General features: G+C 41.5%; 1 protein-coding gene across 8 annotated transcripts in view; it reads left to right on the forward strand.

The window, feature by feature from the left end:
- Nucleotides 1-25,991, forward strand: part of LOC102777943 (mitogen-activated protein kinase kinase kinase kinase 4) — a 102,624-nt gene that overhangs the window by 60,230 nt on the left and 16,403 nt on the right. For 3 of the 8 annotated variants that reach the window (XM_087830037.1, XM_035909075.2, XM_035909078.2), the window contains exons 4-21: nt 2,734-2,859; nt 6,184-6,294; nt 6,483-6,573; nt 7,337-7,467; nt 7,685-7,739; nt 8,011-8,089; nt 8,175-8,350; nt 8,530-8,602; nt 8,870-9,080; nt 12,648-12,809; nt 12,945-13,031; nt 14,558-14,896; nt 16,782-16,931; nt 20,085-20,366; nt 22,699-22,808; nt 23,697-23,857; nt 23,991-24,088; nt 24,836-25,017. In XM_087830037.1, coding sequence (XP_087686163.1) covers nt 2,734-2,859; nt 6,184-6,294; nt 6,483-6,573; nt 7,337-7,467; nt 7,685-7,739; nt 8,011-8,089; nt 8,175-8,350; nt 8,530-8,602; nt 8,870-9,080; nt 12,648-12,809; nt 12,945-13,031; nt 14,558-14,896; nt 16,782-16,931; nt 20,085-20,366; nt 22,699-22,808; nt 23,697-23,857; nt 23,991-24,088; nt 24,836-25,017 — 2,624 coding nt within the window. The remainder of the gene's footprint in view (nt 1-2,733; nt 2,860-6,183; nt 6,295-6,482; nt 6,574-7,336; nt 7,468-7,684; nt 7,740-8,010; nt 8,090-8,174; nt 8,351-8,529; nt 8,603-8,869; nt 9,081-12,647; nt 12,810-12,944; nt 13,032-14,557; nt 14,897-16,781; nt 16,932-20,084; nt 20,367-22,698; nt 22,809-23,696; nt 23,858-23,990; nt 24,089-24,835; nt 25,018-25,991) is intronic. The other 5 variants (XM_087830038.1, XM_035909076.2, XM_006793635.3 and 2 more) reach the window with 3 other exon arrangements.

Below are 25,991 nucleotides of genomic sequence, written 5' to 3' on the forward strand. Positions count from 1 at the left end.
ACAAATGTCACCCAGCTTTGTCACCGTGATTGAGAAATAATCACTTGATCTTGTTATGTGCCTGAACGTGTGTCTGAGCCTGTACTGTAATATCCTGTGAGTGTGATGGGGAGACATGGGGTGGGGGGTGGTGGTGTTTGGCTGTGTCTCCACGTTTGTTTGGTGAGGTATACATTTATTAGATTTTCTTTTGGACACTGTTTGTGTCTTTCACAAGTAGATGCCAAAAAACAGCAAAATTAGCGTCTCTTTTAGTTTTCACTACCAACACAACAACCTGGTTTAGTTACAGCCCATTTTTAAGTTTCCCACTGAGACCAGATTTTCATATCAAAGTATGAAAACTATTGGCCAGTTCTTACAAAGAATCCTCAAACACAGTCAAATGTTTTCCTACCATTTAAAATAAGGAGTCAAATAAATACTTTTAGAAGTAGAGACTGAGAGTTGTACAGATCTCAGCTGTAAATCTGCTATGCAGGAACACAGCAAAAGGTGGTGCTGTAAAAGCGCACAGTGCAGCTCTGCAAACCTTCAGACAAAAAAACAAAACAAAACATTTAAGCCTGCACAGAATAAGAACTATTTAATTTATGAATACATCAGCTGACACTACAGTCTGGCAGATGATAGTAAATATTCCTCCAGATTGCTCGTTGTTTTGTTTGGCATTTTTACAGCCCAGCTGAGACTTTTAAAGTCTGCACTTTAAATGCTGTCAATAGATAAAGCAGTTGCCAGTCAATTTATACACATTCAAATCATGTCTTTGTTACCATAGTTCTTTCAAACAGTTGGCACTGATTGGGTGTAAAAGTGTTACATGTACGTGTTTACAGGTGCTCATGTTACTTGTGTGTGTGCATTCTGGCATGCTTTTGGCTCATTAACAATATTTAGCAGTGTGTAAGTTGAACATTTACAGATTCAAGATCATTATCATTATTATCATATGACACTGATACCCCCAGACTCTGCTTGGGGATTGTCCACACTAGGAGAGTGTTAACTGAGCCCGAAGTCTGAGCGCTGGAAAGACTATGGTGATGTTTGTGGAGAAAGTGCTGGGAGAGACAGCTGTTGCACAGCATGGCCCTCTCCTCTCCAAGTCTGGGGCCCCAGCTTTGCCCGACTCCGAAGACGAGGAGTATCTGGTCGATGTACCTGCAGTTAGCTGGGCTGACCACATGAAATACGTTCATGGGTTAATCGAAGACGAGCCAGAACCATGCAGGAGTGCTGACTGGCCAGTGGCCCCTAGTAAGATGATGATGTGCTGGAGATTGGCTTGGACATGGTTTGTCAGAGGATGAGCAGGAGAGCCTATCGTCAGCCCAGCGTGCTGCTGCTACTGCGCCGGCCAGCTACGATGATGCGTCTCTTTATCCCTGTTTCACCACTGGCCCTCTCATCCACCAGTTCGTGGGATTTTTCCTTCCACCAGGGGCCAAAAATTCATCTTCCCATGTTCCTAGAATTTGTTTGCAAGCTAACTGCATCATGGAGCAAACCGCCGTCCAACCATATCACTGTGCCTGCCTATTGACTGTACATGGAGCTGGGAAGCATGGAGTACATGGATGACACCAACGAGGCTGGCTTAGCTAACACACCTCGTATGGAGCCATCCCTGGCTGCTTATCTGGCACCGTCCCACAACCATGGTGTTGGTGGCCCCACAACTCTGCCGTACAAGCAGTGCAGATTCTCCACGTTGCAGCTGGACAGTTTCAACTGGAATTCAGGCGGCGTTTCCAAATGACATAATGGTTGTTGGGCATGATGGCATCTCTGATCGCCGTAGTGTCACTTGGACTGTTATAGATGAGTGTTTCAATGGTGGACTCTCTCACCACCTGTGTGCATCGTGTCACCTGACAATCACACGTATCTTGCATGCTAGCTGTTTGTCCATGGAGGGAGCCCAGACTGCACCAGGGCTCTTGGATTGGGAGGGTGTTGTTTCACAAGGTGGTATCCACAGATGGGGATGGGGAGCTCTGTGCGATGGCGCATCAGTGAGAGGCGTCGGGACCACAGAGCAGCCTGAGCTGCATATGAATCACTTAGAGCTGCTAGCAGTGTTCTTAGCTCTCAGGCATTTTTGTTCCGAGGGTCCAGCATGTCCTAGTCAGGACAGACAATTTAACAGTGGTCTCTTACATAAACAGGCAGGGAGGGATACGCTCTCTTCCCCTGTTAAAGCTGTCTCGCTCTCTGCTTCTATGGTGCAGTGTTCATTTTCTGTCTCTAAGAGCCACCCATGTTCCGGGCCACCTGAACCTGGGGCCAGACCTTGCCTCCAGGGGGTGTCCCCTGGTGAGGGATTGGAGGTTGCACCCTTTCACAGTGGCCCAGATTTGGGATCTCTTTGGCAAGACGAAATTACACCTTTGTGCCTCCTGGTACAACACAAGGCTGCCCTGTTACGCAGCTTGGCTCCGTGAAGGGCGGCTATCGAAGTCGGGGTCATTGTGATTACAGGGAGTGAATGTGCAGGCGGGGCCAAAACCATGTCATTACAGGTCGTCTTTAGGGTTTGAATAGAGGTTTCTTCAGCCAGGACACAGGGGGCATGATATGTACCTCGTTCCTATCCTTCAGATAACAGAACTAATAGACATGACTGTTTGTTTGGATCTACTCTGTTAGTTGAAATAATTGCTTCCCAGCTGATCCACAGCCAATGATAGTGTCCTAACTCTGTTTTTCCACCTTTTTTTTTTTCCATAGGATGAAGAGGAGGAAATTAAGTTGGAAATCAACATGCTGAAGAAGTACTCCCATCACAGAAACATAGCCACCTACTACGGAGCCTTCATCAAGAAAAGTCCACCAGGCCATGATGACCAGCTCTGGGTGAGTTTAACATCCCATTTCTATAACGAGCACAGTATTACACACATTACAGGTTCAATTTAAACTGGACACAGCGGTCATTCTTCACTCTTGACCAATCACAGAATCTGAATTGTTCATATAACTTAATGAACCGAATCTTGAAGAATCCTAATTTAGAACATCTGTGGAGTTATTGAGCAAAGGGACGGAGTAGGATTAAATTCATATTCAAGCAGGAACTATAAGATCACGTAACAAGATTCGATTTTGCATACATTCAGTGTGTTATCATCATACTTTAGAAGGTATTTTGAGACTGTAATGAAAAGATTTGCCAGGCTAAAAAAAGACAAAGTAAACAATATTAGGGATTCCTGTATAACAGCCAAAGTGTACACTGTTTTTTTGTTTGTTTGTTTGTTTGTTTGTTTGTTTTTCTTTTGCCTGTCCCATTTGGTTCTTTAGCCGTCAGAATTGTTGTCTGAAGACCAACAAGGATACCCAATGGATTTATTTTGCCAAATGGATCATCATGGCATTGCCGTATTGGTCCATTTGATCGACCTTTGTTGTTATTATTTATTTTATTTTATTTTCAGTTGTTACAGACGGGACAGACATGAGTGAGGGATAGGAAAGGGGAGAGGGACAGTGAGAAAGGGGGAAAAAAATATCTCCTGGATCACCTGTTGAGAGAAAAAGAATAGAAAACAAGCACTGTACATAACAGTACACTGTTATTTTTAGAAAGTTATTTGAATGTGTGATGACAGATAAGTCTGTGAAGGTTCTCAGTCATCCAGGTCATCATAGGTCAAGCTCCTATCATGCGATAAGCATGATAAGGTGGGGCCAGGTTTCACAATGAGCTCACCCGAAACTCTGGCTGATTGGGACCCACACCCAGTCTCACACCTTGGCTCAGGCGATTAGAGGATCATCACGGGGTCCTTTTGTCCCTCTGTGGGGGGAAACTCCCACTAGGTTTATATCTGGGACTCTTCACCATTTGACCTTAGAACTGAAGAAGCTTCTCGGATGAGAGGTGAAACGTCTTCAAGCAACTTAAAGAAGTCCAGACGCTTTTCTTTGCAAGCTCCTTTGACGATGACAGATAAGAGAGATATTACATACCATGAAGTCAGAAAGCTCTCCAGCTGATATGGAGTTGAAGTTGCTTTATGCATTTTCCTCATTACAGCCAGTATGCAGTTCTTCATATTTGAAGAGCAGTAAAAGAAATGACAACAATACAAAAAAACAAAACAGATTTCTAGAAAAGAGCAACAAGACTGTGGAATTAAATAAATGGTGCATAAGTGAGAAACAAAAGGAAGAGAGTCAATCAGAGAAGGGAGAGGTGGGGAGGATCAGGAAGTAGAGAACAGCAGAAGGAAAAATTTACAGCTGGTCGTTTGTCCGAGGCAGGATTACCTCGTTTTATGACCTGGAGGCTCTGCTGTTCCTGGGGAGGAGGAGGGATCTCACTCTCACTTCACAACACAGTCCTGTATTTGTTTTTACAGCTGCTTCCACGGCCCCGTTTACAGCCTCCACTGTTGTGGATTCATGCTGTCTGCCATGCGTGGGGGTGACATACAGAGTGTGTGTCTGTTTTATGATATTCATGTTCTGTGCTGACACCACTTAAGACTACTGTCTCAAGAAGATCACTTAATGTGTTTATGAGGCATATATCCTTTAGTAAGCAAGTAAGAGACACTGTATCAGAGGCTTAGTGACCATTAAGATATAACACACAATACAGAGGTGAATAAAGCAGTGGAGTTCATATTTAACATATGTGGATCTTAGAGTTTCTCCTGCTTTTATTGTTTGTCTCTAGCTCAATCACGGCAAAGGGTAAACTTTGATGTGATTGCAATTTTTCCTTCCGCATTCCCTTTTATTCTTTCTGCCGTCTCTTGTTACAATATACTCTGAAGTGCTGCACAGCACTCCAGAAGATTTGCATTCACATGAGGCGTGGTGGCTCAGAGAAGGAAAATGCAAAGTTAACTGGGACCACTGAGTTTCTCAATAATTGCTCTGTTTGCTCAAGGTAGCTCTAATACGATGAGATAAGCTACCTTATTTATTCCCAAATTTGGGGAATTTCCCATTAAACACAACAAGCAGCAAATCTTAAAAAAATTAGGGTGGATTAGTAAAATAAAATACAACATGATAAGATTGTCAGAGCCCAGTAAGCTAGAATAGCTCAATAATGAAAAATTAGACAAAATCAAAGGTGTGCAATCAAACACATTAAAGTGAAATAAAATAAAGAAGATCATTAAGTAATAAATCTAAATAAACACAATAAAGCACATTTGAAATCTTAATATTGCATTACAGTAATACATAACTAATGTCTTAACCCTTTAAAACCAGTCAGAGCGGGCACGCTCCGTTTTGTGTAACTACTTTTAAATCCCTGTAGCACTGCAACCATGTAAGCTAGCGCAATAATTTTTTTTGCATATGAAACCGGAGGAGTTGTACTTACATCTTATGCCATCAGCTTGTCCTAGGTCACGGTTTCCTTCCACATATAGCTTTGCCGATCCGATCAGCTGTTTGTAACACTTCCACTAGGTTGGAATAGACGTCAGCACGAAGTATCGATGTCCGCCATTACCTGCCCGAAACCGGAAGTGACATCATTTTCGCGGAAATGTAGTTTTTTACCATCAGGGCCTCATGATGCTATACTGGTGTTTTTAAAAGTTATCTTTGACTTCATGACTTTCTGTGTCGTTTCTGGGATGCTTAGGACTCATATTGCACTGCTGGAAATAGTTTATTGTGATGCATATGCTTTTTTGCAAATTTGCATCATAGGACTGTTTTTTGTTTTTCCTGCAGTATATAAAAATCTGTGTATTTCAAAAATAAAACTATGAAGACACTCAAAATAAATTTCCTGTGGTGGGAAACTATTTTGTGCAACTTTTTTATATTTACAGTTTTGAGGGATAAGCCTCTTAAATTTCTCTAACTAGAAATATATGTTAAAAAAGCAAAAACGATTTTCAATTTTTTTGTAGTTTATTGCACTTTTTTGCAATTTATGTAATTAATATGCACTTAATGCATACATATTATTAAAATTTGGGATATAATGGTTGTACTGATGTATAGCACCTCGAAATGCTCCCATAAATGGCACTACAGCATGTAAAAATATAATATAAACTCTGGTGGACTTGGTTCTATGGTAGGTCTTAAAGGATTAATGGTGTATCGATAGTAAAACGCTGCATGGCGTCTTACGCTGATGGTAGAATGATGGTGAGCGTTTGTGTGTGTGTTATAAATGCATTTCTTTCTCACCTCCAGCTGGTGATGGAGTTCTGTGGTGCCGGCTCCATCACAGATCTGGTGAAGAACACCAAGGGCAACTCGCTGAAGGAAGACTGGATCGCCTACATCTCCCGAGAGATCCTCAGGGTCAGTTATTTCTCACAGTCTGCTGCCAACATCTTCGCTAGATTATATTATTTGTGTCCGAAACATTGCTAAAAGTATGATTTTAAATAATTTAACTTTTGCATTTAAACAAAACAAACACTTGTTTGACCGTCTGATACAGCCCATGTTTCTAATAAGTTGTTTTAATTTTTATTTTATCCCACCAGGGATTAGCTCACCTGCATGCTCATCATGTCATTCACCGCGACATCAAAGGACAAAACGTGCTGCTGACTGAAAACGCTGAAGTCAAGCTGGGTGAGTCAGTTGGCTTTAGACCGGGCCTGTAGACGGGAAGTGCTCCCGCGCTGTGGCTTTGGACCAGTGCATGGAAAAGCGATTGCACCAGCAGATCTGAGTCAGCACTGTGGCGATGCCAACTGGAGCTTTCTCATTGCCAATGTTTTGTTTTCGAATGTTTCAAATGATCGCACAGCTGCAGGCCTGTGTAGTCAAATCCTTATGAAACATACTGTCTATATACAGCTCCAAAATTTGTCTTTATTTAGATTTCTTCTGATTACAGTGTCACAATAATTTCTCGCAACAAAACTACCTAGACATTTGATTTCACTTATGATATGTGCACAAAAAGACAGAAGAATCTGTTCTGAGTTTTGGAGATTTAGTGTCCATTTGTGCTGATCTGTAAATCAGCCTCCACAGTGTTTTTAACTTTCAAAGAAAAGTTTTAACTTCTGTATAAAAATCACTTCTTTGTTCACCAAACCTTTGTGTGAAACCACCGATTAATGTTGTTTTTATTCCCTTTAATTATCCATAATTCTATTACAACTTGTAATCAGTCCACCCTGTGTTACCTAGCTTAAAAATGTCCCGTGACACAGCATTAAACAAAGTGTCTCCATCGTGGTTAAAATACAGCATCTTGACCTTTTACACTCTGAGGCAGACTCAAGTTAACTTGAGGGGCCCCTCTCGCAGTTATAGTTTGCCTTGGTGCAGGATCTGAACGGTTTTAGTCTGTTTTCTTTATTTGAATGCTTCGTGTTTCTTTCAGTGGACTTTGGTGTTAGCGCTCAGCTGGACCGGACGGTAGGTCGAAGAAACACCTTCATCGGGACGCCATACTGGATGGCTCCAGAGGTCATCGCGTGTGACGAAAACCCTGATGCTACCTACGATTACAGGGTGAGCATGCAAAACTGCATCTGGTCGCAGATGTTAGTGGGATTCATGGTGCAGAATGAGTTTGAAACCAGTCAAATAGGAGCATCATCCATGTGATAGAAAAGATTATAGTTTTAATCATTAATATGACCAATGAGAAGACTGCTCTGTCATTTCCATCACATGTTACTCAGAGAAGCACACAGACTCTAACTAATCGTATCTCTTTGTGTTTCAGAGTGATCTGTGGTCCTGTGGAATCACAGCCATTGAAATGGCTGAGGGAGCTCCTCGTAAGTACAATACCTGATTGTACTCTAAAATATTTCAATGATATTATGAGTAGAAACTGGTACTTTTACTCTAAACAAATTTACTGGTGTATTTCTGTTTCAAACCTGCATGATCAGAAGAGAACTCTGTTTACTCTGTTAACTGTAGCTTCACTATAGACTTACATTTCCTATCATCTTAAAAAAATCATCTTAAATGTATGACTTTGACATTTATATTAGGTTTTTTTTCTGATCTCTCATTTGGTTTCTCTTTTGTTGTTTCCTTTAGCTCTGTGTGACATGCATCCAATGAGAGCCCTCTTCCTCATTCCCAGAAACCCACCTCCTCGACTCAAGTCCAAAAAGTGGTGAGATGTTTTCCATCTTTTATTCGTGATATCAGTAAACCGTGCCGATCCGAACTCTGTACATGACGTCTAACTGCCATCATAGGTCAAAGAAGTTCTTCAGCTTCATTGAGAGTTGCCTTGTGAAGAATTACACCCAGCGCCCTCCCACTGAGCAGCTGCTGAAACACCCTTTCATTCGGGACCAGCCCAATGAGAGGCAGGTCCGCATCCAGCTCAAAGACCACATCGACCGAACCAAGAAGAAGAGGGGCGAGAAAGGTGAGTCCAGGACGAAGCACTGTCAGTGTTAACATGCAAAAATGAACTTATGGATAAAAATCAGAAGCTACTCCCTCAAAAGGACATATTTTGTGTCTTTAAAAAAAAGTACATATATTATGATGAAGGTTTAATGAGAACTTTAATTTTTAGACTTTATTTTTGTTAACTATCTGCAGATGAGACAGAGTATGAATACAGTGGCAGTGAAGAAGAGGAGGAAGAGTCATCTGAGCAAGAAGGAGAGCCAAGGTATCGATCCATCTAACAAAAGAGTTTTACAATTTCCAGTACATAGTTTTAGCTTTTTACTATAAGCTAAACATCATAAAGTGAATTCTGACCATGTTTTTGAAGTCATCTTCGGGATTCCTTTATATTTAGACACATACATATGCACGCTGCACCCTCAGTACTTGTGTAGCACAAGGTCACATGATTACACCCTTGATATGAAAAGTATTTTATGATGTCATACGGGTCAGTTTCTACATCCTTCTCATCGGGTCATCTGTACAGTTCCATAGTCAACGTGCCGGGGGAGTCGACCCTGCGTCGTGACTTCATACGTCTGCAGCAGGAGAACAAGGAGCGTTCGGAGGCCCTTCGCCGCCAACAGCTCCTCCAGGAGCAGCAGCTCCGTGAGCAGGAGGAGTACAAGCGCCAGCTGCTGGCTGAGAGGCAGAAACGTATCGAGCAGCAGAAGGAGCAGCGGAGACGGCTGGAGGAGGTTGAAACCTCATAACAAATTAATAGAATTTTTATGTTAATTGAGTAGACACAGTGCTGTGGTAAGACTGTGTGTTTAGAAGAGGCGATAGACTGCTGTTTGACTGTTGTGTTCCTGTAATGTAATAATCCAGTGTAACTGGATCTAAAGTGGTGATATCACCAGAACAGAATCCGGCAGGACAACCTAACAAATCCTCATAGATGTTAAAATGCCCAGCTCAACAGCAGAAGTCAGTATATTTACTACCAAAATGTCTCCATAGCTAACTTGCCTGTTTGTGACCACTGCACAGGAGGTTCAGTTTAATGTGAGTCATGTATTTGAGTGAGTCTTAAGGCTGAAAGTTCGGGCCTGACCACACAGTGTCACAGAGTCAGAAAAATGTTGGCAAAATCTGTGAGAAAAAAAAAACCTCCTAAAAGAAAATGAGGGATGTAAATTTGCCTAAACACACAAACAAAAACCATATTTAAAATATGAGTTATTTATTATTAATTAAGCATTTACCCTGGAAGTTTCAATAGGACTAAAAATAACCCTGTTGCAGGGAAAGATTTGAATTATTTATGAAGTTTTGTACACAGAGAGGTTCTCCCATGAAAATGAATGGCATCACTGTTTTTACAAAACTAAATTTTGATGTTTTCTGAAGTTTTCTTAAGTGTTGCTTTCTATATATTTGTTTAAAATACTAAGAAACTGATGTAGCTCGTTGGATGCAGGGAAACTTAATATATTTATTATGCTAAATATATTATTTAGATTATGGATGTATAACATGACTCTGGACTCTCAGGCCCAAGAAAAGGACATTTCTAACCTATTTGACTTCATCTGCTTCTCCAGTAAATCTTGATTTATTTTGACATCATACAAAAATCAAAAGATCAGTCTTAGATCTTATCATGGCAACAATATCCAAAGTACTGCTCACATGTATACTACTTCTTCTTTTGACTACTCCCATTAGAGGATGCTACATCCTCATCCTCAGCCACACAACCCTCTGCTTGTCCACCTTCACTACATCTGTAGACCACCTCTGTGGGTTTTTTTCTCCTTTTCCTCCATTATCCTCTATCCTCCTTCTTCACATGCCCAGACCACCTCAGCCTTTCCTCTCTAACTTTGCCTCTAAACTTCTGAACCTGAGCTGATATAGTCATTTTCACTCACAATGCACATCTTTACATCTTCAACTCTGCCACATTAAGCTTCACCTGCTGTATGTTTGTTAGTGCCACCACCTCCAAAACCATCCATCGTATTTACATTAAATAAAAAAGTTTTAAACTTAATTAAAATAAAACATGTCTTAAATTAAAATAAGTAAACTGTCATGTTTATTGCTGCCCAAAAAAAGTTAAACACATTTGGACAGTGAAGGAATGTCAGGATTCTTGCTCAGAAAAAGGATCAACATGCTCTGAAGTCAGAGCACAAAAACCTTTTTTGTAACAAAATATCGATTTCTGCTGTCCCTGTATCGATACATTATTAGCAAACAAAATATCACGATACTACACAGTATCGATTTTTCCCCCACCCCTAGAACCCTGGGGGGTTAGCCAGTTTGTCTGCTGCAGTTAATATGTGTGTACATTATGTTGGTGAGATTAAAATTGTTTTACTCGGGGGGATAGCAGTTAGATTTTCTACTTGATAATTTCATATAATGCTCCAAAATCAATTTTTGACTAGAGTGGGGGAAAAAAGGTTAATTGGTTTCCCCAGAGAGTGAATTTGAACACCTTTGCTGTAATTATCCTATTATCTCTTTAAGCTATAATGACTTTTCTGAACCTGGCTTCATCCTCTGTTCTTACGAAGAGAGAGAAAAATGTTCAGTAACACCGGAGAGGAGTAAAGGAAGTGTAGGGAGGAAAAAAGCTTCAAATAGATGATTATAAATTTGGACACGACTGAACTAAATTCTCTGGAGGAAAAAGAAGAGACAGCTCTAAATATTAAAACAGGGACTGGGGAAACAACCCACCCCCACTCACCCAAAAAAAGCAAATTTAAACAGGCTCAAAAATTCACTGAGCACATATAAATGCACTGCACAAGTGTAAGGCCTCTGTGGGAAGAGCGAGAGAAAAAAGTTGTATTTCTGCTCGTGTTTTCCCACTGCACTTACAGCTCAAGGCTCCGTTTTTGATTCATGACGGTGCTTGTGGATGAATCAGACAGCGAGAAGCCACAGTTGAACGCCGGCCACGTCAGTGAAATATCGGCGTACATGTGCTCTCCTGTTCTGATAGATCCCCACGTTTGGAAGCTTGAATGCTGAGCGCAGAATCTGTGCAAACACGATGCGTCATCGTACGCAATCCGTGACCTGCAGTCCCGCAGCGTTCACCGCACCCTGTCACAACTCGCTCACAGACAGAAATCAGTGTAATTTCTTCATGTGTCTGCTTAGAGAGCCAAGCTTAAACAAAAAACACGCTGCCTGTCAGGCCTGAACTTTCACACTGATTAAGTGTTAATGCAGTCCTTGAAATGTTGTTTTTACTTGTCTGTCCAGCTCATACACCTCCGTAGTATTTATATTTTCTCTGCTCACATAAATAAGACATTTTTGCCACAACCTATACTGATGTCTATCTGTTCAAAAATACTTGCAAACTGAGTTTAAAAGGTCCCCAAAACCCCCAAATCAAAAAACAAAACAACACAATTTGGATCGCTGTTAAAATCCTAACTCTGAGCCACACTGGTAGAGCTGTGTAAATCTTTGACAGCTGTGAATAAAATAGAGATGACCTGCAACATAGTGCATTCCAAATTAATCTATAACTCATCCTGTTTTGACCACAGCAGGGTTAAAATTCATCCTTGATGGCCTCTAAAAAGTTTCAGATTGCTCTTCTGTCAAATTCATGGTTTTATCTTTTTATATCTGTGTGATAGAGAAATCTTAACATAGCTGAACTCAGAAAATGATTGAAAATTGATTCTTGAGCCTCTTGATTGTTTTGCTTTGAAGGTGTAACTTCTATAAGCAGCCTTCACTATTGGTGTGATGAAGCAGAGACACTTCTGGAGTCCCATCACAGTGACACCGCAGACTTTATCTAAAACATGAAGATTATCCACTAACCCATTGGTTTGCCTTAGATTAAGCCAAACGATGCTGTAATGTTGGGCCTTTTAGCATAGGAGTGTTTGAGGTTGAGTGTGGCAAAAAAACACTTTTATACACTTTTAGAGCGGCTTCATTTTTCTGCCCCAGACGCTGCCACTCGAGTGGCACCGAAGGCAGTTATCGTTATGGAGGAAAATTCAGAGCAATAACGATGTGCGCTATACAGCAGTGTGCTGAATGTTTGAACAGGGTTTTAACCGTTTCGTGTGAGTCGCACACTTTGTGGTCTCACGTTGCTTCTCTTACCAATCCAGGTCAAATTAAAATATTAATACTGTGCCAGTCATGCAGATTCTAGTTCAGCACTGATTAGGAAACACGAGGTCAGTGTCTCGTATGACTTGACAAAAATCAGAACTAGGACGATGAGCAGTTTTTTGCTTCTCTTTTTTTTTTTTTTTAAACTCCTCCAGCAACAACGACGTGAGCGCGAGATGAGGAGGCAGCAGGAGCGTGAGCAGCGCCGGCGCGAGCAGGAGGAGAAGAGGCGCGTCGAAGAGATGGAACGGCGCCGCAAAGAAGAGGAGGAGCGCAGGAGGGCCGAGGAGGAAAAGAGGAGGGCCGACCGCGAGCAGGTAGGAGGGAATCGACTGGGCGAGACTCTGAAAGATTTGTTTTATCAACTTTAATTAGGATTTGGATTTATTTGGATGAACTTTTAAACCTACCTTTCTGATATTTAACTAATGGCTGTGGACCCTGATTGACAGGAGTATATACGTCGACAGCTGGAGGAGGAGCAGAGGCACCTGGAGATCCTGCAACAGCAGCTCCTCCATGAACAGGCCATGCTTCTGGTGAGTCACATTCAACTTCATTTTTCCCCCTTTTATCATTTAAAAAAAATCTAAATGAGCTTAATGCTGTTTCTGCTTTCATGGACCAAGTGGTTTTAATGTTTCTGCAGCTCCCAGGTTGTTAAATTTCCTAACGCAGGTACTTTATTCCTCCGTTACATGAGTTTTCCTGAGTCCATTTGCCTTCTGTGCTAAACTTCATCAAGTTTTTAGGAATAACTTTTGACTTTAGTGAAGCCGAGGGGAGCCGTTAACGGTTGAGGTCAGAGTATAATGAGCGTTCTCAGATTTTGCCGGGGAAATCAGGATGTTTACGAGCCTCTCAGTGAAGGTGATGTCATCAGCAGGAAACTAGTCATCCCACGGAAAGAGAGGGCTTCCCCTCTTCCAGATGTTAAAGGGTCAGGGGAGGCGATACTGATACTCAAACCATGTTGTTATTTTCTTTTTCTTTTTAAAGGATTCTGTTCCTCTTGGGGTTTGGAGCGGATATTCACATAATAAAAGGATATGACCGTTAACATCCTCACTTCCAGTTTCAACCATTACTTAATCTCTGACCATGTGGTTCCTGCATAGTCACCATTCATAAACTCGTGCAAAAAACAAGCTGACTTCTATTTAAACTGTGAAACATTTTACTTTGAGCTGTATTATAGGGATGAATGTTACATGTTTGAATTAACAACCTATAATTAGATGGAGCCTCTGGCAATGGGCACAACTGTCCCACTGCATAAAACTGTATTAATGCTTCACTGGTTTAATTGCTTTTCACCACAGCGGTCTAACAGGGCGTGCAGTTGGACATTTTTTAGTTTGGTTGGTTTAGTTTTTTTGTTTTGTTTTGTTTTGTTTTTTGAGACTGCAGGAAAATCATTAGGGTGAGGAGTAAGATTGAAGAGGGTTGAACAGTTTGTTTACATTTCAGAGTCTCCTCCCCTTTAAATTCTCCACTAAAGCCTGACTTAGCCTGAAACTCAATGTTTTAACAGAGCACATTTATATACAGTCAAAGCACACTGTGAGTTGAATTAGCAATGTTTCAGTCATAAAGGGTGCATTTAACATTTTTAGGACCTGAGACACTCAGCCTTATAGAAACTAGAATATAAAGCTGTGTGCCGTGTTTGTTAACAGCTGTGATGTTATTGCTCACAGTTACAGGATATATATTAAATATAAATATATCCTTATATATGAGGATAAATAATATGTAATAAAAGTAAGAAATTAGTTAAAAGCCTTGCAATATTATAATGCCATTACCACCAAGAGCCTTTCAAAACAAAGTGCTCTCTCCATCTCTGATGCTAGCTTCTACACAATAGTTTTCATACAGTCGTGTTCCTACAGTCACTGCTGGCATGTGACTCCAAACTGATGGTTGGTGTAACTGTCTGGGGTCATCTAAATGGATTCTTAATCCCTTAAAGTATCAAAAATGACTTTTTTGGACATAGTAAGTGTCGACCAGCCTATGTGTGCTAGCGGTTTTGGTTCAACTTGACCCTCCCTGTACTCAGGAGTACAAATGGCGGGAGCTTGAGGAGCAGCGGCAAGCTCAGAAACTCCAGAGACAGCTGCAGCAGGAGCAGGCCTACCTGCTGTCGCTTCAGCAAAACCAGAACTTGGACAGTAGCAAAACAGCCCAGCAACAGACCCCCAAACCCCCACAGAACCCTGAACCCGACAGGGTAAAGCCTCTGCAAGCCCCTGAGCAGGAAACAACAAAACAACCACAGAACACTGACAGTGAGAAGACACGGCCCAGTCCAGCCTCCAGTCTGGAAAAAACTACAGAAAGCAGGCTACCAGTGGCTGACCTTCAAGGCCCCGCCCCTGACTCTGAGCCAGTCAGAGAGGTGAACCTCGTTAGCTGATCAGTCACAGTGACTGCTTTTAAAATGCTTCCTTTGCTTGTGTATACTCACTCCCGCTGTCTTTAGTGTATCGTGTGTAGATGGTGACGGTGAGCTGATGGTGTGGGATGAATGGCTTTGTAGACGAGCTCTGTAGCTGTTTCTAAACTCACATGTCTAATAATTAAACAGGTCCATGACGCACTTATATGCCTGTGTTACAGGACCAGCAGCAGTTATTTTATCTATTTAGGTGAACTTAAATATGAAGTTCTAATAAATTGAACTCAACTTGAGACCAATCTTTAAAGCAAGTGATGTTATAGATCTTTTCAAGCTGACTTTGGAGAAGCATCAGCTCCTCCAGAGACAGCTGTAGCAGGAACAGGGCTAACTGAGAGAGAGGAACAGAAACAAAAGGGAGAATAATGTTTAACGTAGGTCCAATATGAAACATGAAACTGATAGAGTTTATACTATTACTAATTTCCAATACTTGTGAAATCCTCATAGGAAAAAACTTGGGAAACTAAAGAAATTATTATACCAAATACCAACAAACTAATATCCAGATGCAGCATATTCATGTTCACTTCGAGGATTCCTGAAACATACAAAAATACAGCCTCTGAGTCTGAAAAGGGCTGCCAATGTTGAAGTGCCTTAAAGGTGCATTCTTTCTAATGGCCAGCAGAGGGCAACTCCTCTGGTTGCAAGATAAGTAAGATTGTACAGAAGCCTGTGAGAAAATGAACCTACTTCTCCCTTTATCCATGAGCTCAGTAACCAGTTTTTTAGGGTCTCGATTGCCAAGTTCACATTTTATTGATGTTCTCTTTGCAAATTGTAGCCCCATTTCAAGTACAGTAGATGATAAATCAGGGTACAACTTAAAATCCCTGGTTTCTCAGTCAGATCCACCCCCTTGCTCCTATCATCTAGTTAAAAAACACAAGACATCGATATTGAAAGCGACAATCTGGGCTTCAAAGCAGAAGCCCAAACGTTGGTGTCATGGTGGCTATGTCAGCGTTCTGTTTACAGTGTATGAGCAGATGTCATTTGAGCTTTTTCTCGTGAGTTTGCAGTGAAATGCTCACTTGAACAGCTCCTCCCTCTAAAGAAGGACACAACTGGTCTCTAATTATCCTCATGGTAGTCCGTGTCCCCACATTAATAAAAACGAGCCACCTCATTAGTGCTCAGCGTGACTTACAGTCTCTTTCTTCTTTATGGCATTTGGTATCCCTTTTTAGTGCCTATTGGGAAGGATAATAACAGAGACACTAGCCAAATAAAAGCACATCATTGGCCAAAACAGCTCAGAAGCCCCAACACTGGTGGAACAAACAGGATAGTCATCTTTTGATAGTTCAGCCATCATTTGTGTCGTAATGATAACACTGTAAACACAAAGTTTCTGATAAAGTGGCAACATGAAGAAAAAAAATCACAAATGGAAAAGATATCCAAATATCATTTCAAACATTTCAAAATCTGACTTTCTATGGTGAACCGTGTCCTGGACCTCAGTGTGACCTAACCTTTCCTTTGTGAATGTCTTCTCTCCACATGAAAAATGCATGACAGTCTTGCTGGTCATGGAATTGCTGTCCTTCTCATAGGGATGTGGGAACACTGTGGTGCCAATAACATTGCTGCCTTTGAGGAGGTGCTTTGTTGTCCCTGCTGGTGTGCCTGTATCAGCAGATAACTTTCTCATGTGCTTGAACTACTGCCAGAACAAATCACCTCTTCTCTGTTGGAAGAAACTAACAAACCATAGCGGCTGATGGCTTCTGTCTTTTCTCCTCTTCGTGTACTGACTTGTATCCACCTGTATTCTCAACTTGCTGCTAATGCCGCTGTTTGCACGTGTCCTTCTTAGGCTGACGAGCGTTATCGGAAGAACATCCAGGGTTCTCCCCAGGCGGCTCAGACCAAACCACAGCAGCCTCCGGTGCCGCCGCGATCTGAGTCTTCATACCCTAATGGGAACTCTGCTTCTGAGGCCATGCACCGGCCTGTGGAACCACAGGTAAGAGTGACTTCAAACCATTTCTTCGTCTCTTAAACTATTCTGCTTTTACATTTACAGCTGTGAGTTGGTGTCCACTGGATCACTGGACTAGGAACAGTCCACTGGTGATTTACATCTTAAAGGGTTTTGCTGTGTTGGAGCATATTGAGCAGGGGATGGGGTTATGAGATTATGAGAGAGAGATTCATGTATTTAACAGTTTCATATTGTTTACATGACACAAGATCTGATTGTAATATCAACTTCCCTTTTTCCACATGGAAGTAGTAATAATGGAGCTTGGTCGTGCTGAGCATGCCTGAGGACTTTATGGCTGCTAACCTGTCATTCAGTTATGTGAACAAGCCAAATTAGGGCGAGTTATTCGTTCCTGGGCCACAGTGTACCGGACGTGATCTGCAGTGGGCATGATAAGCAAAGTCATAGCGTAATGACTTATTCAGTTTTCCCCTCCTTCCTGCAGTCGGTTCACTGTCACTAAAATGAAACATTACTGTCATAAATCAAAGAGCCAAAGCTTAACCACCTTATGTCACTGTGGTATTGTAACCTATAGTTAACATCTTTGTCTGTAAGAAGGCTGTAAAATTAATAACGAATTAATAAGTTGAAACGCACCCTTTGGAGAGCTAGTTCATGTGTTCGACACCCCTGGTTAAGAGTATGCTGTCAGCCTTATATCGCCGAATTGCCTTTCCAACTTTGAATGGATGCTTTATGATGCTGAAATGTGTTATAGACCCTTGCATGCATGCTTTGAAAAGCTCATTTTTCACAAAATACTGGTTTATTCGAAAAGTCCATTTACCTTCTTAATAACCTGAACATTGCTTCAAGATGTTATCTGTGATTTTTTTTTTTTTTTTTCCCCCTGATAATAATTCATTAGGTTTCTCCTTCAGGTGACTTGAGGAAAACTGAAATCTTTGCACTTTGGAAGATTTATTGTTTCTCAGTTTAGGAGTTGTTCTGCTTTTTTTCTCTGCCTTCATGGATTGTATCTTTAGCTTTGAGGTCATTTCATCTGAATAATGTATCCAACTGTGAGCTGCCGCTGAACTTCTCATGACTCTTTTCAGCCTCGGGCATGTTATTACCTCAATTTCATTTCCCTCGTTTTAACCAGCTAAAATGTGGAACAGCATAAAACTCTTGACTGATTTGAAAAGAAATCTCCCTTTTTTCACCCAGCTTCCCTGTGGTAATGAAAATCAACCAAGTCCAACCTTCTGCCATAATTAACTCTTCGACTGACAAGTTGTCCTCCCAATATGTAAATGCAAACAAAAGCCCTTTCACCAGATGTGTGTTTACCACAAGGTGTGCAAATGTGTGTGTTTATGGGATTTGCCTGATGCTGTAATGGGTGGTTTGAACATCTCTGCTCTACATGCTGTAACTCCTTATTGTGTGTTGGTGATTAAAAACATTCATAATTCATGGGCATCTAAATTTTGCAGGGTGACTCAGGCAGTATTAGTCATTTTTCCAGTGAAGGATCGAGCACATTAAGCATGAATAATCACAGTTCATATAAGTCAATCTGTTTTGGATATGTCACACAGATTACATTGTATAGAAATGATGCTGTTATTCAGTAGGATGGGGGTTGTGTTGGCCGCGGGTGTGACGATGTAATTCACTAGAGCGTTGTTAACCCATAATGTTAAAAGTGGATTACTCTCATTAACAGAAAGCCTATAGAGTATTCACCACACAAAGGTCATGATGCCTAAAGACCAACGTGAGGTATTTGTATTAGCTGCCTTCCTAAAGAAATCTCACTGCTGCCAAATATGGAAACAAAAAACTAGTTAAGGTTAAGATGGTGATTATGAATATGGTGAGGATGTACAGTGCCCACTATCAAAGTCACATGTTTTCCTCCACTCCCAGCCATGAATGTGTGCATGCTGCGCGGACCATTGTGGTTCTGTCGGCACGCTTGTTTGCATGTCAGCCTGTTTTTACTCCTTATTCATGCATCATCTCCAGATAATTTTTTGAAGGTGATCTAAAAGGACCGTGCAGGATATAAAGAAGGACTAAAATGTCCAAAGAAAGCTGACTAAAAGCCAAGCCAGTAAAAGCATGACTCAATATTTTTTTCCTGGATCAATTCAACTTAATCTCTCCATTCCCTGTGAATTATGTCTTCTTTTATATTTTGTGTCCTTGCCTGATTTATCCAGGCTACCCTTTTTTTTTTTAAGTTAAAAGCTTTTACAGTGAAATTTCTGCTCTCCAAAAAAAAGGGTGGCCCAAGTGATAACAGGTATGACCTGCAGATATGTCTATTTCACGAGTGCTCCGTCTCCCCTCCTGTTGCACTCTTGGGTTCTTAAGGGGATTTGCAAAGATTTGCGTCTTTGCCTTTAAAATGTCTACAGCTCTTCTTTGATTTTACAGACAAGCTGTGTGAAATCAGCTTCTGTGGTGTTAAAACGAGCTAGTATTTCAGAGCAGTGGTTGTTAACATGTTGGCCTCTGCCAAGTTGTCAGATCAACTCGCCACATCAGATATCTGACACCGTGTGTTATTATAAATCATAAATGCTCTGTGCACAAATGACCAAGACTGAAAATCCTTCCATCTGAGCTGAAAGAACATTTCCATCTAGAATCCCGGATTGAACTTAATGCCACTGGAAAAAGCAAATACTGTAGCAGCAAAAGGTTAAATATATGTCATCTTCCATCTACTTTAAGAGCATTATAATAAATCTATCATTTAATTATATCCTCTCATTTACATCTTTACCAACTGAATGTGCAGAAGAGCTCTTCAGCTAAAGCCTGGCAGCAAATAGGAGCTAAATGACAGCTGCAGTGTATGGATGTGTCATTCTGTTAAGTCATCGCAGCTTTTCTTTGTTGTTTTTACTTTCTGCTCATTGCTGGATCCTTTCGTGCTGTAAGAGCACTCTCACTGTTCCACATCTAATTATGAATGACCCAAAATAACCTTACAATAACCAGTAGGACCTGCATCGCCCTGATTTCCACATTTGAGAAGTCTAATGTTAGTGTTACTAACATTAGCTCAAATGTGACAAACCCCTTAAGATACCCTACAGTCCCTGAGCTTGTTCCTTGCATGCAGACTGACCTGCGCTCCCCCATTGTGTTCTGTTTTGTGTCGTCCGCAAGGTTCGTTCTCATCTGGCTGCTTTAAAGAGCAGCAGCAGCGTGGCCTCATCAAACTCCACTGCCACTCCGCCTGTTGTGTCGCGATCGCACTCCTTCACAGAGCCGCTTACCCCTAGCTTTGAAAATCTCCACCTTCAAAACAGCCACGAATCCCGCCATCACCTTCCATCATCATCATCACCCCTATCATCCTCATCATCAACGCCTGCTCGCACTGACCCACACCCCCATCCACAGCCTAGGCCCCATGAACCAGCCCCTTCAGCGGAGGTCCCACCGAGGGTAAGGACTAGAAGAAAGAAGCCCAGTGTGGTAGCATTAGTTGAATAAGACAGTCTACTGTAATTATTTCCCACCATTTTTTTATACAATATCAGAATTTAAACAGCTGTTATTTATTTCCTTGTATGGAGACCAAGAAACACGATATCCACTGTATGTGAGGAAATCGGATATTGCGGGGCATTTTAGTCCAATTTTTGCACACAATATCTGACAAAAGAGGAAGTTACTGTGTGGTGAAATTTCTTGTTCATGCAAAAATAGCTGTTAGTTAAAATGCATCACAGCATTCAATCTGTGACCTTTCTATAACTCGACTGTTGTTCCACTTATAGGACGAGGCGTCTCATGCTGCTTTTTTCTTGCCTCACCACACTAATTTAGACTTTTGCTGCACCACCGCAAAAAAACATAAAAATAACAAGATGAGGAATGTAAGCATAAGAAGACAGTTGTAAGAGAATCCACCCTGTCAATGCAACACAATGGGAGAGCTTCAAGTAAACAATGGTGGACCTCACAAGCAGGTTCAGCCTTAAAATAGAGGAAAATGCTACTGAGAAAAGATTGACCAATCAGTAACATCAGCTCATACTGTTCCCATGTTGTCCCTAACTTAAACTCTTAAATAAATAAATGGCTGGAGGGTCTGTTGTGCATGGCTGTGTTGCTCTGCTCTGCGTTGGCTTCACTGAATTTACATGTGACTGATTTAGGGGAAAATGTGCTTCGCATGCGTGATCTGTGACTATGATGAAGGCTTTAGTTGGCGTACGTACATTTATACATTTCAAGTTAGATACTGTAAGAACACAACAGGCAGTCACGTCAGAGATGCGCAGCAGAGATGCAGTACGCATAGATCCTGTGTTTCAGTCACGTCATCACCAACCTGAAATGTGAGCTTGTTGGTGCGTTGTTTAAACAAACCCAGCTGTTTAATTTAGTCTGATGTGAACACAGTTATTGTGCAGTCTACTCCCCCTTACATTAAAAATAATAAGATTACTTATCCTGACAGTACCAGAACAACATTTAAGCTCGTTACAAGATTTGTACCAACTGTCTAGCTTCCAAAGCTGCTACTTTTTATTTTAACACTTTTGTTTTATGCTTGCTAAACTCATGAATACTAAAACACTTCAGTTACTCACACCTTCCCCCTGATAATTCTGATATCTTTCTAATATGTGACAATTATTACTTGTTGGACATTTATTAAGCTTTATGTGTAATTTTACTGCCAACTCAGACTTTAAATTGACTGACTGGTGTCACGAGGGAACAGGGAGGACTCGGCGCAGACTGAAATCACAGAAAACTGAATTTTATTTACACACTCCCGGTGCACTATATACAAGTGAAGGAGAAGGGGGCCAAGGTTCCCAGGGGTACAGGGAAGAATCAGGAAAAGCGTCCTCTCTTGCTCCGCTCCACACGAACAGAACAATGCACTTGGAAAGGTCCTTTCCTCACACACGCCACTCTCACTGCGGCACTCACGAACAGGCTTCTGTGTCCAAACTTCCAAACCGAGCACGAAGAATCTGTATACAGAGATTAGGAATTAACACGGAAAACTTTCACGAAGAGAGCTCAAAACTGGCTTAGGCTAAAGTAGCACTGACGAGCGTTACTCTATAGTCCAGCGGCGAGGTGCTCTCCGTCACTGCCTTAAGTAGCGAGAGCAAACAAGGTGAGGAGCCACAGGTGGTGAAGGCCAGGGGCGGGAGCCCACAATGAGCTCCGCCCAGGCAGCAAGTAGAGAGAGAGAGAGGAGAGAGACAAAAGCAACACACATGTAGCCACACAGGGCCAGCCGGGCAGGCACGGGGACCATGACAACTGGAGCTTTCATCTCTGGGCCTGAATTAATTACACACAATCTGTACTTTTATATCACTGAGTGAAAGGTATCTCTACAAAAACAGTAAAGGTTATGAATCTCTTAATAAGATTTATTCAATGCTTGCAGAATCTAACAGCTAGTAATTGTGAAAATGTAATTGACAATAATCGGTGCAGTAATTAAGCGAACAATCTGACGCTGGGCGGCATCGAGGGATTCAAAACTACAAGTTTTATACCATTTTATTGTTTCTATTTGGGAATCCTGAGTTATCAGAAAAAAATAATGTGTTTACCTTAGTCATCCTGACATGTTGTGGTATAGCTACTAGTTCTGAAGTTTTCCAGTGGATTAAAATGGTGACACGCTCGTGTGACGGTGAAGTTTAAAAATATGTGATTTGCATATTCACGGCACATGGCAGCACATCCACGCCTAAAATTTGTGTATTTGTAAGCTGGTTACTGTTTTTATCATGAAAAGGTTCCTGTCAGGACTACATCAAGGTCCCCAGTGTTGCCGAGGCGAGATTCGCCTCATCACCTTGGCAACGCCGTACACAACAGCCACGCAGCACAACACAATGCTGCCAGGTAAACTTTCGTAACCTGTGTTGTGTGAATGTGTTTCCCTTCTTTGCTTTACTACTGCATTCTTCTTCTTGCAGTCTTTGTTTTTTTTTTTCATTTCCAAAATTTGGAAACGTGTCCTTTAAAAGATATGGCTGACATTTGTGAATAATATTCTAGATATGTGATATTTAGAAAAGAAAAGCCAAGCTTGCTATTTTTAAAAAGCATCTGTGTAGTATGACATGTGAGTCTTCTTTGAAATAACAAAAATATAATCCGTTAAACGACAGGAACTGGGCCCAGAATAGTACCCTGTGGCACTCCACTAGTGTCTTAAGCAGGAGACTGGATTCAACGTGCTTCAGAGCACGATGAATCCAGTCTCCTGTTTTCAACTCTGCAATTACAAAGACATCCAGAAAGAAAAGACTTTCACAAAGGTCGTGCAAAAACACTTCATTTAGTGATGAATCTGACAAATTAATTCAGTGTCTTCACTGTCTGTGCTGTTGCAGTCCCAGTCTGCGGAGTTGTGTGGGAGGCTTTATGTAATAGTTCTAGCTGTCTAACCTTGTTGTCTCTACTTCTATAGTTGTGTGTAAATGTGTGTCTCTCTTTATTTCCAAACGACAAACCTTTTCATGGAGTGCCATCTCTCTTCCTTCCTCTTTACCCTGCAGAGCTGTTTTTAACATCTAAAACTCTTAGCTTTCTGTAATTTCAAGTGTTTAGCGATTTTGCACTGCTCATTAAGAACTTTAACTATAATCCGATTCCATGTCAGTAATAATTAGCAAATTTAGAAAGTTAAATTAGCTGTGCTCTATTTATAACATTTTAATTTGCTGTTTAAAAGTTTCTGTATCTACGATAGTTTACCTGACTCTCTTGACTCTGTTGCCTCTGCAGTGCAGCGGAGCCTCGGCTGCTGTGGGAACGAGTGGAGAAACTGGTTCCCAGAACGACCAGTAATACTGGCAGCGGAGGCTCCAGTTCCTCTAGCAGCTCCAGTAACTCCAGCTCTCAGCCCGGTTCTCACTGTGGCTCAGGAGAGAGGTTCAGGGCCCGCTGTGAGTTCACACATACGTTAACCAAGTCAGCAATTAGAAACATGCAGGAGGTCGACAATATAACTAGTTAAACGTGTAGATTTTATTCCAACATTTTCCAACATGCTGACCTTATCACCTCCACCTCCTTTAGCCTCTTCTAAATCGGAGGGTTCACCCCTCCAGCGGCCAGAGAATGCTGGGAAAAAACCAGAGGAGAGGAGGGACGTGCTCAGGCCGAACAGATCAGCGGTGAGAGTGGACCCGGAGCTGACTAGCCAGTAGCTCACTAGGCAGGATGGGTTTAGTTAAACTCTGTGTGCGTGGTGACTGTTACATGTGTTGCGTCCAGTTAGTTGCTGTTAGATAGATGGAGAGTGTGATTATTAACAAATTGTGACAGGGATCTTGCTGCTTGAGTGTTTTTTGTGTGTGGGTATATGAATGAAAATAAACCGACTGGTCTGCTCAGGCTAAGAAATGCTTGTTTTATCTTTGGATTGAGCTTATTGGCTGAAGGGGTCTACTGCACGTATTATTCGCATTCTCTTCTCAGCGGTCTCTTCCTCAGCGGTGGTCTTTTTAACTCATGACTTCTCTTAACTTAATAAATTAACCATTTTTTCTGAGCTGGTTTAATTTTTCATCTTTGCAGCTCTAACAACTGTTTCATTATTAGAATTAATCCACTAACCTTACCTGCTGTAGCTTGAGGAGCACCAGCTGTACCGCTCTGGAGTCATCTCTTTTTTCTCTTTTCTCTTTTGGCTTTGCTCTTCCGTTGGTTTCTCATTGGCTGGCGCACATCTATAACCATTCTTCTTCTCCAGCAGCTTTCTCTTTCCTGCGTTTCTTAAGCAAGATTAACAGCAAATCTTACGTAGTGCCCCTAGCTATTTGCATGTAATATGCAGTGATGAAGAACGGACAATGCATCAGCAGAGCAAGAATGACTGAACACATTAAAACACGGTTCACTTTTTATGTCTCTGCTTCTAGGACCTGACGGCTCTGGCCAAAGAACTGCGTGCAGTGGATGATGTTCGCCCCCCAAATAAGGTGACAGATTACCCTTCATCCTCCAGTGAAGAATCGGACACCACTGACGAAGATGACGACGAAGAGGTGGATCAGGAGGCAGGTGAAGAGTCGACCTCTGGCCCGGAGGACTCCAGAGCTGTGTATGTACACAACGTTCCTGCAGGCTTTACACTTTCAGAGCAGAATTCATCGGTTTGGGTTAATGGATGAGATTATGCTCCTGCTTAGCAGAGATGCATTTTGATTTATCTGAAAGCCTTTTTAGGCAAGTTAAGCCAGACTGCAGTCGTCTTGGTAATGCCTGCAGGCTGACAAGACCAGCCCTGTCTAAATAAGGAGGAGCCTTGTGTGCATAAAACAAAGCAGAAAGTCTGCAAGTCACCAGTCAAATCACATTTTATTTTTTTTAATCAAAGGCTGTACTACTATTTAACATTTAAGCTTTGAGTCCAGATACTATCTAAAGCACAAGTACACACTGGAGTAGTTGCACACTCTTAATATCATATCCTCTACAAAGGAAACAACAAATGTATTGGTAAGAAGATCACCTCAGTTTTAACTATATGTATTTAATTTGTGTGCTATACTGGGATATTTATAATTGGAGCTATTTTTTTTTAATTATGTTACATTTTGTAATATTTTGGATTATTTCATTTCATTTAGTTATTGTTCTTACTGTTCTGGAGCAACTGTGACCACATAATTTCCTCTGGGATTAATAAAGTATTCTGATTCTGATTCTCGAGATGATCAACATGCACTTGCCACAGGACTTAAACTAATGTCACACTTAGTCATATTATGGGTGTAGACAGCACATTCACCTACACCTGTATTACAGCGAGACGTAGAAAGCCTCCTAGAGCACAGTAGAGACTGCTTTGAGCCTATGTGCAGAGGACATTTGGCTAATTTGTTGTCAGGCAAGCTGTTTGTTGGCTCGTTGGGTAAAGTCCGGGGCAACCATCACCTTCGGCTCTGCAGAGTACCTTTGAGTGCCGCATCTGTCTTTTATAAAGCTGCTTTTTCTCATGGCTTGCACGGGTGTGTAAAACCATATTGGAGCCCAAACATGATGTGTTTGTGTTGAACTTCTCCTCCCCTCACC

Source organism: Neolamprologus brichardi, chromosome 16 (assembly GCF_056152115.1).
Source record: "Neolamprologus brichardi isolate AB-2024 chromosome 16, ASM5615211v1, whole genome shotgun sequence".
NCBI lineage: Eukaryota > Metazoa > Chordata > Actinopteri > Cichliformes > Cichlidae > Neolamprologus > Neolamprologus brichardi.